Source organism: Humulus lupulus, chromosome 6 (genome assembly GCF_963169125.1).
Source record: "Humulus lupulus chromosome 6, drHumLupu1.1, whole genome shotgun sequence".
In the NCBI taxonomy this organism is placed as follows: Eukaryota; Viridiplantae; Streptophyta; class Magnoliopsida; order Rosales; family Cannabaceae; genus Humulus; species Humulus lupulus.
In genome coordinates this window covers 223,617,543-223,628,390 of record NC_084798.1, presented here as the reverse complement: position 1 = coordinate 223,628,390, position 10,848 = coordinate 223,617,543, and the positions used below count along the sequence as shown (strand labels likewise).

Genomic DNA, 10,848 nt, shown 5'->3' with positions numbered 1-10,848 from the left:
TCTCTCTCAAATCCAGAAAATACGATTATCCATTTTTTCTTCTCAAATTCACACAAAAAAAAAACCCATGATATACGGTGCCTCATCTGGCGAAGCCATGGTTTTTTTCTCGAATTCACTCAAAATTCTGAAACTCGCTGTCTTCCGTCACTCTAGTTGGTTCTTCCAGCAAAATTATAGTTTATTCCTCATATTCCACCGAAAACCCTAAATTAAATTCTCCATTTTCCGCTGTACCAGTTGGGTGCTTCGGCTAAGCTATTGTTCCTTTCTCAAATTCACACAAGAACCCTAAATTATCAATCTTCTGCCGCTCCACTTGGGTCCTACGGTCGACCCCACTTCGCCGGTTCATTGGTATCAGGTATGTTTGTTGGTTACTCCTTATTTTTCGCTTCTACTTATGTTTTGATTAGAAGTTTTAGAAATGTAGAAATGAGCTAAGATTCGTGTATGTTTGGGAAAAGTGAAGGCAGCTTTTGTAGAATTGATTTGTCAAAGCAATGATAAGATTATCTTTGTTCTCGAGATTATGAATTATTTTGCTTTTAAAACAATTTAGACAAATTTCAGTAGGGCACTGGACCCTTCATAGCTCTGCCCCTTAAGGTTACGGTGAATTTGGTTGAATTTTTCTAGGTTTCAGTTAATTAATTGTATGTTTGATTCGGTACTGTTTGATCACTTGAAAGGTAATCTCCAAAGTGAGAGGTTGTCTACTGCCAAGGCTACTCTCTTGAGACCAAACCCGTGGCCGTTTAATGATGGTGTTGTTTTCTTTGATAATTCAACCGAGAAAGGAGAACAGTTGGCAATTACAAATGGAAATCAAAATAAGCTATTGGAGTCTCCAGACAATGAAAACAGTCTAGCTATAGTTAGTTATGGTGAAAATACAGAAAACTGTGCTAATAAGCATCCTAGGAATGATGCTTTTGGACGTCAAAATGAGGATCTAGAATATGCAGTCATTGATTCAGATGTTAACTTCGATTCCTCTACAGAGAATCTGACAGAATCTGGGGGAAATTGTGCAGCTTTGATCCCTTATGTTCGAGTTGGAAATGAAATTACTAATGTAAAAGTGAGGGAAGTGGGTTACGGACTAATTGCTGCGAGATTTCAGGAGAAGGGTAGCATGTCAGAGGAGCTAACCAGGATATGGTGTGAGTGGTTGGGGAAAAATAATGTAGTGAATGAGGATTCATTTATTGTTCCTGAGCATGACTTTGCTATTGTTACCTTGAGTTATAATCATTTAAATTTAGGTAGAATGGGTTTTCTTGATGAGGTCAAAAAATTGCTTTGTTCTAGTCCGTCATCCGAAACTCAAAATGCTGAAGGTGGTAAAAAAAAGAAGGAAATCATTTTTTGATCCTGAGGATGTTTGTGAAAATCTGAGTAATCATTATGATTCAGGCGGGGAAGATTCTTCAGCTTCTGCAGTATCAAGTTTAATGTTAGACCAATATGATGACCAGCTTCTGCAAACTAGATTTATTTCAAACAAGGCTATAAGGCGGGAGTTGAGACGGCAACAACGCTTAGCATCTGAAAGAATGTGTGATATTTTCCAACACAAGATGCTTCCCGGAAAAGATGTAGCAGCACTCATGAATGTGAAGACTGGAAGGCTTGCTTGCAGTAGTCGAAATGTGAATGGGGTAAGACTGCTAAACAACTCACATATGTATCTTTTCAGTCATCCCTATCCATACTTTTTCTACTATGCATTTGTTATTACTTTTAGGATCTCTAAAGCTCTGTTTGATAATTGGATTCTATTGAGAGAGCAAGCAAATCATTTTTTGTTAAATCTTAAACTTTGTGGTAGGAAAATGTAATGTATATTGATAGTATTTAGAATGATTATATTGACTATGAAAGACACAAATTTCAAAATAAAGTTTTATATGGTTAGCTTTCTCTTTCTTTAACTTTTCATTTGTCTTTGATATTTTTATCTTCAAAATCTAAGTATCAAGTGGAGCCTAGTTTTTTTTAAGTTAAGCTATTTTCTTATATTGATTTGACTTTTATGCATACAGGCCTTTCATTTATTTCACACTTCCTGCCTCATACATTGGGTTCTTCTATGTGAACTTGAAATGCTCACAAATCAGCCAGATAATGTAAAAGTTAAACGAAGATCTCGAAGAAAAACTGCGGCCAAGAACAATGAAATGCAAAACGATAATGATATGAAAGCTCTAAGGCCCCAAATAAATTCTGTATTCTATCCGGAGTGCCAGGGGACTGGAGCAATTGTCGACAGGCATGATGAGAAACCAACGGTTCCTCTTTCAAAGGTTTGTACACCTTCCATCTTCCTTATGCTTACATCTTTTCTCAAATACAACATTCTGCTTTGATGATAGAAGGACCTATCAGGAAACCATTGATTAAAATATGCTTAACTCTGATAATAATAATAAAAAACCAAAAATCTAGGTGGGAAATAACTTTTTCTGTTTGCCTCAGAGGATGATCTCTACTTTCAGATGTTCAAGTACAAGATAAAAGTGAGTGATGCACGCAGAGCATGGATGAAGAGTCCTGAAGTATTGGAAAATTGCTCAACAAGGTTTCATTTCCCATCCCTACCTGAAGAAAAGGGTCAGGTCTTTCTCAAAATTCTGGTCAATATTTGCTTTTAATCATGTTATTTATTCTTCTTTTTCTTCTCTTTATTTTAGGAAAAGGTGAAACAACTAAAGTTGCTGTGTTTCTATGGAGCTCATTACTAGAATGAGAACGTGGAACATCGACCTGCGAAGGTGGGTAATGAAGGAGAGATTGTAAGCTATTGTGAATAAGTACAATGAGATTGTATATATACCTGTTGACTGTTGTGGTGATCTAGTCTAACACAGGTCTCAAAACTGACATCATCTGCATTGTTGATTAAATCTTACTATTCTCCAATGCATATATGTATTTTATAATTGTGCAGTCTCTCTATTTTACTATTCATTTTGTTCTTTGTTATGTGTACTGTGCTCAGCGAGTAGTTTGGTAGATAAATAACATAGATACAGACCTGGTCTACATGTATCTACCAAGAACAGTGTTGTGCTTATTATTTGGGGGAACAGATTATGAAAGGGTAGCATTATTTTTTGCTGCTAACTTTTCCTTCTTTTGCAGCCCTAGATTTTCGAGTTGATGACATAAAATAAATGAAAATTTATGTTTTTGTTCTGTAAAGTTGTGAATGTGTTCTTTCATCTCGTTTTCATTCATAGCATCAGTAAATTTGTGTTTATGCCTATATAAAGAACTAGTAATATATTTTGTTAGGGAAAGTGCAAATACAACACTTGTCATTTTAGGTGACACATAGTTGGGTTTTTGGTTAACTTGCTTGATTTGAAAAGATAAGTTGATAGAAATTTAGTGTAGCTGTGCATGACTGTTGTTCTCAAGTGAATTTGAGATTGGAGTGTTCACGTGAACTGAAAAATCAAAGCTGAAAAGGGAACCAATGTCTATTGTTTAGGAAGACTACTGCAATTTCTGCCTCTTTTCCAAAAGTTATGGATTGTAATAAATAACCCCATTTATTCCAGATAAAATCATAGACAATAAAATTGATGAGGATGATGTTTTGGAATTAATCTCGACTATAATTGAACATAATTATAGGTTATGAACTAGTCGAAATATAACCTTATTTTATTGTAATGAGAGTGGTACTGATCATATAGTTGTTTTTAGGAGTCCACGTAGCAGTTGGCTAGGTTTTGATGGTGAACTTCAGCGAATTACTTTTGGATTTGTTTTGCGGGTGTGAGAGAAGATTCTTTGTTTCTATTATATTCATATGTTAAAAATTCTCTATTTTCTGTTTCTGGTTTGTTAGTTTTGTTAGCTTCAGTTGTATTCAATTATACTGTTACAACTTCCATCTGTTTTCTGTTAAAGATTCTCTGTTTTCTGTTTCTGGTTTGTTAGTTTGTTAGCTTCAGTTGTATTCAGTTAGACTGTTACAACTTCCATGTGTTCAGTTGTATAAAACATTTTTTCTTGTAGTGCATTAGAAAAATATTGATGGAATTTCCTCTCTCAGGTATGAGCTTTCACCTTCTTTACAAATGGGTTTATACACACACACACACAAATATTAAAATAATTTGGAAGGTTTTGGCCGTCTAGGCTCTAGCTTTTATTTAATAACAATAATAAAGGACAAAAGTGTATCTCAATTCTCAATTGTATTTTACACAAATATTATTATATCAGCAACCTTGTATAGACAAATATTTTGTAGAAATTTAATTTATGTGGTAGATTAAGATATAACTGAAATGATCTGTCTCAATGAAATATGTAGCTAGATCATGATAAAGCATCATATTTTATTAGATATTTAAGTTATGATATGGTATGTATGTGTTTATAATACTTCAAATAATTACTATAGAGAAATGGTGAGAGTGAGGGTATTTATTTGAAAAGTGATTGGTTTATCTGTTATGCTGCAGCGTTGTTTCTCAAGATTAATGCAGATTGGGACTGGTTTATCACATTAAGTGTTGCTGATTATCCACTCATGACTCAGGATGGTACACAAACTTTCTTTTCCCTTGTGACTTTGAAGTAGGAATAAGAGTTGGTTGTTCTGTCTGAATCAAAATTTCACTCACATTGGCATTTTAGTCCTCAAACATTGGATCAGAAACAATGTCAAATTCAAGCTTTTACATGTTTTTTTATTTTCATTCAAGCACCTTCAATTTTACCTTTTCTGCATATGATTAATGATATGTGCACACACTCTTGTTGCCACATAGGTGTGTGTGTGTGATGTTAGTGTGTCAAAATTGTGCTGCTCAAAGCTTATTTAGATGCTAAATGAGGGCAATGCTGCCCAGCAAAACTCTGAAATTACCATATTATCCTTTCAATGAATTCTACCATTTGAGTCATTCAAAAGTTCCTTATGAGCCCAACCAACTTCTATATTCTAAAATACAAAAATATGCAGATAAATGACAGTTGTTTACCAAGCCTTGGTGGCCATTTCAGGTCCAATATCCAAGCATTTAGATGCCATTAAATAACTTTTAGGATCTCTTTATTGTTCTGGATTATTAGTTTCATTGCATTACAGCTTGTCAAAGCTGAAATCTGAGCCCAGCATAATTATACTTAAAATTGAATTATCAAAGTACCAATAATCAACTGTCATATACTGGATTCAATTATGGAAAAAGTGCCATTTAATCCCATATATTCAGAAAACGATCAAAACTTACTGTTGTATTGTGTGAAATAGGTACACTCTCTTATCCATTTTGTCAAAATTTACTAAGTCATACTTAAAATGCCTTTAAAGTAAATGTGTATATATTTTATCCCCAAATTTTAAGATCGAATTAGATAAATTTTGGATTTCAAAGGCTGTTTTAATATCTATTGACAAATTTTAATTTTGTATTAATCTTTTAGGTATTGATTATATTCTTTAGGTTGTGGATCGAATTGGCAAGGAGCATTGCAAAGTTAATTTGCAAGAGGTACGTAATTTGTTCTTTTAACTCTTATTATTAATATCTTAAAAATGTTAGAGGAATTTGAATATCTTAAATATTCATCCACAGAGAAGTAGTTTCTGAAATTAAAATTGTGTGCTGCGGCGATAACGGAAGGTTGAAAACTTGTGTGTATTAGAGAAGTAGGTTCTGGAAAATTTGTTTGTGTGCTGCGGTGATATAAGGAAGAAAACTTATTGTGTGTTGTTTGAATTTTTTGACTTGGTATTGATAGATGGTTAGGTAAGCTTTTATATGTATAGATTATATTTAATTTCCATAACAAAATTTCCATAACCCAAGCTAAAATCTTGTCTTTGATCCAAACCCAATTATTTAGTGGCTACCATTTTAGAATCTGATTTTTAAATTAAAAACAACACTAGAATCTCTTGAACTAGAGACTATTAAATTGATAGAAAATAAACTTGAACAAGTCTTGGTGGGATTCTTCTTTCTATAACTGGTATGTGCTATATCCTACTTAATGGAAATAAACATCATTTTCATTGGCTTTGTTATGTTAAATTCCATTATGCCACTACTCATCTTTATAAGTCTGGTCAACCATTAAGTTCTATGTAGTTTACTAAGGACAAAATGTCGTTATAATACCCTAAAAAAAATATCGTTATAGTTCTAGAGTATATGTTTCTGTTAGTTAAATTAACGATAGGCATTTTCTAATTCCTTCCAGGAACCGAAGCTATGTTTGCAGACCTTGGTCATTTTACTACTTTGTGAATAAGGGTGAGTTTTATATTATTATAATTTTTTTTGACTAAATATATTGAATTTCTTTTCTACACATAATAGGAAACATGTACATATTGGCTGGTTTGGAAAATTTAGTTTGGTGCAATGCAAAGTAAAAGGAAAAACCACATGAATTAGAACCTGGTAGGAAAAAGCCAAGTAAAAGGAAGACCAAATGAGATCCAAGAGGGTTAGAATGACTGGTTGGGCTCTTGGTTTGCTCTCATAAGATCGGGGTTTGATTCCTCATGAGACCTTCCTAGAAATTTGTTAGAGTTTCCTGCCTCCCCCAAAGATTGCAGGTTCAATGGGAGAACATGTTAAAAAAAATTGAAATAAAAAACTAAAAAAGAGGACCAACTGAGTTAGCAAGTCATGTATAGAAGTAACTCCATTAGATGCTGCTGGAAAAGTAGAGCATAGTGTTGAAGATATTTCTTCAAAATCAAGCGTTTATACTTCTGTATTTTATTTACCCCAAATCACTGTGCTTTTGCAGGCCTTGTTCACCATGATGTAGTAAATGCTTTTTGGCTATCAACAAATGATAGTTATGGTTCCCTTTTTTGTCTGTGCCATGAAAAGACAAATGTAGAGCATATTACTGTTTTCTTTATCTTCCATTTTCAGTAACTTTTCTGTTGATTTATGAATGCGACTTTGGTGCCATGAAAAGACTTCTGTTAAATAATATTTTTTCCCATCTCATATGCATAGCAATGACAATGTGACATATCTTGTGAAGGTTGGTCTGTGAGGTTTCACGAAGAGTTTGTTTTATTTCCTTGTTCATATAACATGAATTATTGATTTGAATACCCTCAATTAGAACTTGGACTGGTAATATGATAGGCCACCCTTGACCTATGTGTATGCCAGGAAGGATAGAAGCAAAGAGAATGCATATAGTTAGTATTTTTTATTTTGTATAGATGTGATCTCAATCATTAGGCCAGAAGTAAATGAGGGTTTTAATAAGTAGAACCTGCACATACAGAGCATTTTTCTTGATATGTGTATATAACTAGTGTTATCATGTCATTTGTTGTTGCTTTATTGGTATTCTATAAATATGAAAGAGATTAATGCTCTAAATCTGAGTTTGAATGTTTGCTATTTGTGTACTGTTTAAGTTTATTCATTTTTTTTTCTTTCACTTATGTCTGCTACCTTGTTTATAATATATGGTCAAATTTGTTAAAATTCCATTTAGATAGATAGCCATGTAGAGTATTTGTGGAATACAGAAGTAATATTCGGTCATTAATAACTCTACATGATACCTTTGAATATAACTAATAAAGGTAATATATATATGGTTATTAACTCTTATGTTCTTAATATAAAATGACTTTTTTTTTTACAATGTGCAGGTATATTGAGATGATTTCTTTGGAGCAATTCTTGACAACATTTGTAGTTGAGACCTTTAGAATGGAAGAATGTATTTCACTAATTTGTGTATACATTTCTTGTTTTGTATTTAGTGATAAATGAATCTGAATTGGGCATAAATTATGTTGTAATATGATTTCTTTAAGCCTAGGCTAGTAGACTAAATATTGTAATTACATTTGAGTAATTAATAAAAATCTATTTATGTTATCTTATTTGGCTTCAACTTTCATATTTGTTTTCTTAGTTTTCTCTAAGTAAAAAAAGATTATGTTTTTCTAAGCTAATATAACACATGTGTTATACTAAAGTGTAGTATAACACAAAAATATGTTATAGTAAAGTGTAGTATAACACAAAAAAAGTGTTATGCTAAAGTGTAGTATAACACAAAAAAAGTGTTATAGTAAAGTGTAGTATAACACAAAAAAAGTGTTATAGTATCGCCTATAAATAACATAATTCAACACTTATATATATATATTAAAATAACACAGAAATTGTGTTATCGTTGACAGTACAATAACACATCTGTATAACACTGATAAAGTGTTATGTAAAGTACCCTGACCTACGATAACATAGTCTGTCTTAACACATCAGAAAGTGTTATCGTAGGTTTTGATAACACATTTTTGGTGTTATTAAAAGCATTTTTTCTTGTAGTGTCGCATTCGAAGTTGCTAGATGTGGTTGGGATAACATGTGTTTTAAATATGTCGAAATACGTAACATTAAGGTCCCAACTTAGTAGGGCGGGAACATAATAATCCAGATCATCATCATGGGATGTTTTGTGTTTATCAATTTCATTAGGATCAATCAGGGCTGCATATTTGCAATATTCGTTATCACGATTTGTTGCAAGAGTTGTACTAGAATCATTATCCATGGAGATTTTGAAGCTGACACCTCTGTCTATAGAGAAAGAAGTACGACAACATTTAACGCCATCGTGGCAATTACTAAAATCAACATTATTACTACTATTGGATGATGATGAGCAGATGGAACTGCTGCTGGTGCACCCATCCTGGACGAGCCTGATACCACTCCTTATTTCGTACTTGGCAACAAGACCACAACTTACTGCAACGAAGTCATTCTCAGAAGAATAGTAGAAGGGGCTTCCTGTTAAATTTGCTGATTTTATGCTTGTCTTATTTGCACAGTTGAAGAAACTGATGGGGCTTCTCACCTGAACCCATTCGTCATTGTACACAACATCATTTGAGGAAATGTTAAGTACCTGTAGTTGAGTTTGTTTGAGGAAAGGCGTAGTAGAGTTGCAAGAGATTTCGAACCATTTGTCAAAATAACAATTGGACGATCCAATTCCGAATGGGAATGGGATAGTTATGTTTCCGCACTTTTCTGGACAATCAGATTTGACAAATATAGCTAGTGTCGACGATGTTGTCATTAATAACGATCCAGCTATGATAACAAATAAGAAGTTCAGCATAGTCACTACCATTTTCTTCTTTCTTCTTTATTATCACTTTGACGTAGTCTCGTATCTAAAAAATAAAAAACAGTAAGAAATTTATCTAAAAGAGGTGATGTGTTATTTTTTTTTAAACAGTCAAGATATGGATTGCTTCTTTTTTTTTCTTTTCATTCTTACCCTATTAAAGTGAAGGCAATATGATATCGCAGATATAAAATAAATAGAGAGGTAAACAACGTTGTCTCTACGACAACATATATATAGATGAATATTTGCATCATATCGAAATTAATAGAATGATACCATTAAATTTTATATATTATTCTACTTTTCCCAGGAATATATATATATATATATATATTGAGAAGACGAACTGTAGATAACAATAAAAAGAAAACAATGAATTAATAAAAGAGGATATTTTGTGATACGTACCACAGAGAGCGATGAGCAAGTTGGAAATTTTATTTGTGTGAATAAGGTATTTATGTGACATTAGTGAGAATATATAATATTCCAAAGATATGTGAAATTCAATTTTTCTTTTTAAAAAAAAGAAAAGAAAAAGAAGAAGACATCCTTTCAGTATGTGCATGTTCTTTTCAGCAGAAAAAAAATAAAATAAAATAAAAAAGAAATAAGCATATATAGAAAACTCGAGGTAAAATCCACAACTGAAAAATCTTTACTGATATATATATGAACCAATATAGAAAACTCGAGGAAACATCCACAGCTACTGAACCAAACAAACATTAAAATTTATAGATAAATATAAATGGGGTGATTTGGCCAAATAACTTATTTTTTAAAATTATTTTGCATTTTATCCTAGTTTTAATAATTATTTGCAAACTAACCTCTCATAATTTAGATAGCTAGTCAAAATTTAGACATGTGGTCGAAAAATTCAAATAGTTAGTCAAAAATTTTAGACAGCTGATCGAAAAATTTAGATAACCAGTCGAATTTTAGACAGAGACCATTTTGCAAAAAATGATCAAAAATAGATCGAGTATAATATCACTTAAAAAAAGATGTCATTTTCACAAAATTCTCATATAAATATAACTTTTCAATGACAAATAATTAATTAGTAGTGATTAAATTTTTTTCGCTAACTAGTAATGAGATTGGATATATAGTTGAGGTCTAGTGGTGTAATAGCTACCCCAATTGAATTATTTTATTATTTAATTAATATATATAATTTTTAAAAGTTTTTTCTATTATATATATAAATAGAGAATTGTTAAGAAACATGGTTCCTAACATCACAGGGAAGTGTCATATCGCAATTAGCACATTAAATATTTTTTTTATAAGATATCGCTAACCAATCAAGAGATGTCACTCCATATAATGTTAGATAGTTAAGATAACAAATAACAACAGTCATATAAATAAATAAATGCACACCGTATACAAAGACATACCTATAAAAATAAACTTGCGTTTATAACTACACCGATGGTTTCCGAAAGTATTCACACAAGTACTCTCTTCAGAACATCTCGAGATTTTCTCATTGCATTCATCAATATCTGACAATTAATTTGTAAATAATTTTTTTGTTAATATATATTTGAAATAAAACTAATTATATTTTATTTATTTATTATCATATAGACTATAAAAAATAAAATTAATAGAACTAATAACAAGTCCTAACTAATGGAAGTCATTGACATCTTTACGTTAAAAATGTGTCAA

General features: G+C 31.9%; 1 protein-coding gene and 1 pseudogene across 1 annotated transcript; one reads left to right on the top strand and one right to left on the bottom strand.

The window, feature by feature from the left end:
* Positions 1 to 58: 58 nt before the first annotated feature.
* On the top strand, positions 59 to 2,747 carry LOC133786242 (uncharacterized; annotated as a pseudogene).
* A 1,803-nt stretch (positions 2,748 to 4,550) lies between these two features.
* LOC133786241 (wall-associated receptor kinase-like 3) lies at positions 4,551 to 9,162 on the bottom strand. The gene is made up of 2 exons (XM_062225441.1): positions 8,449 to 9,162; positions 4,551 to 4,625 (listed from the first exon to the last, which is right to left on the bottom strand). Exons 1-2 carry the CDS (start codon positions 9,160 to 9,162, stop codon positions 4,551 to 4,553), a joined length of 789 nt encoding a protein of 262 aa, XP_062081425.1.
* Between the last annotated feature and the right edge of the window lie 1,686 nt (positions 9,163 to 10,848).

Excerpts from the sequence above, each read along its gene's own strand:
- LOC133786241 (XM_062225441.1), bottom strand. The coding sequence starts at position 9,162 with ATGGTAGTGACTATGCTGAACTTCTTATTTGTTATCATAGCTGGATCG. Across the intron at positions 4,626-8,448 it reads ATGATGATCTGGATTATTAT|ACAGAACAACCAACTCTTAT; the intron begins GTTCCCGCCCTA and ends ATTTTGATTCAG.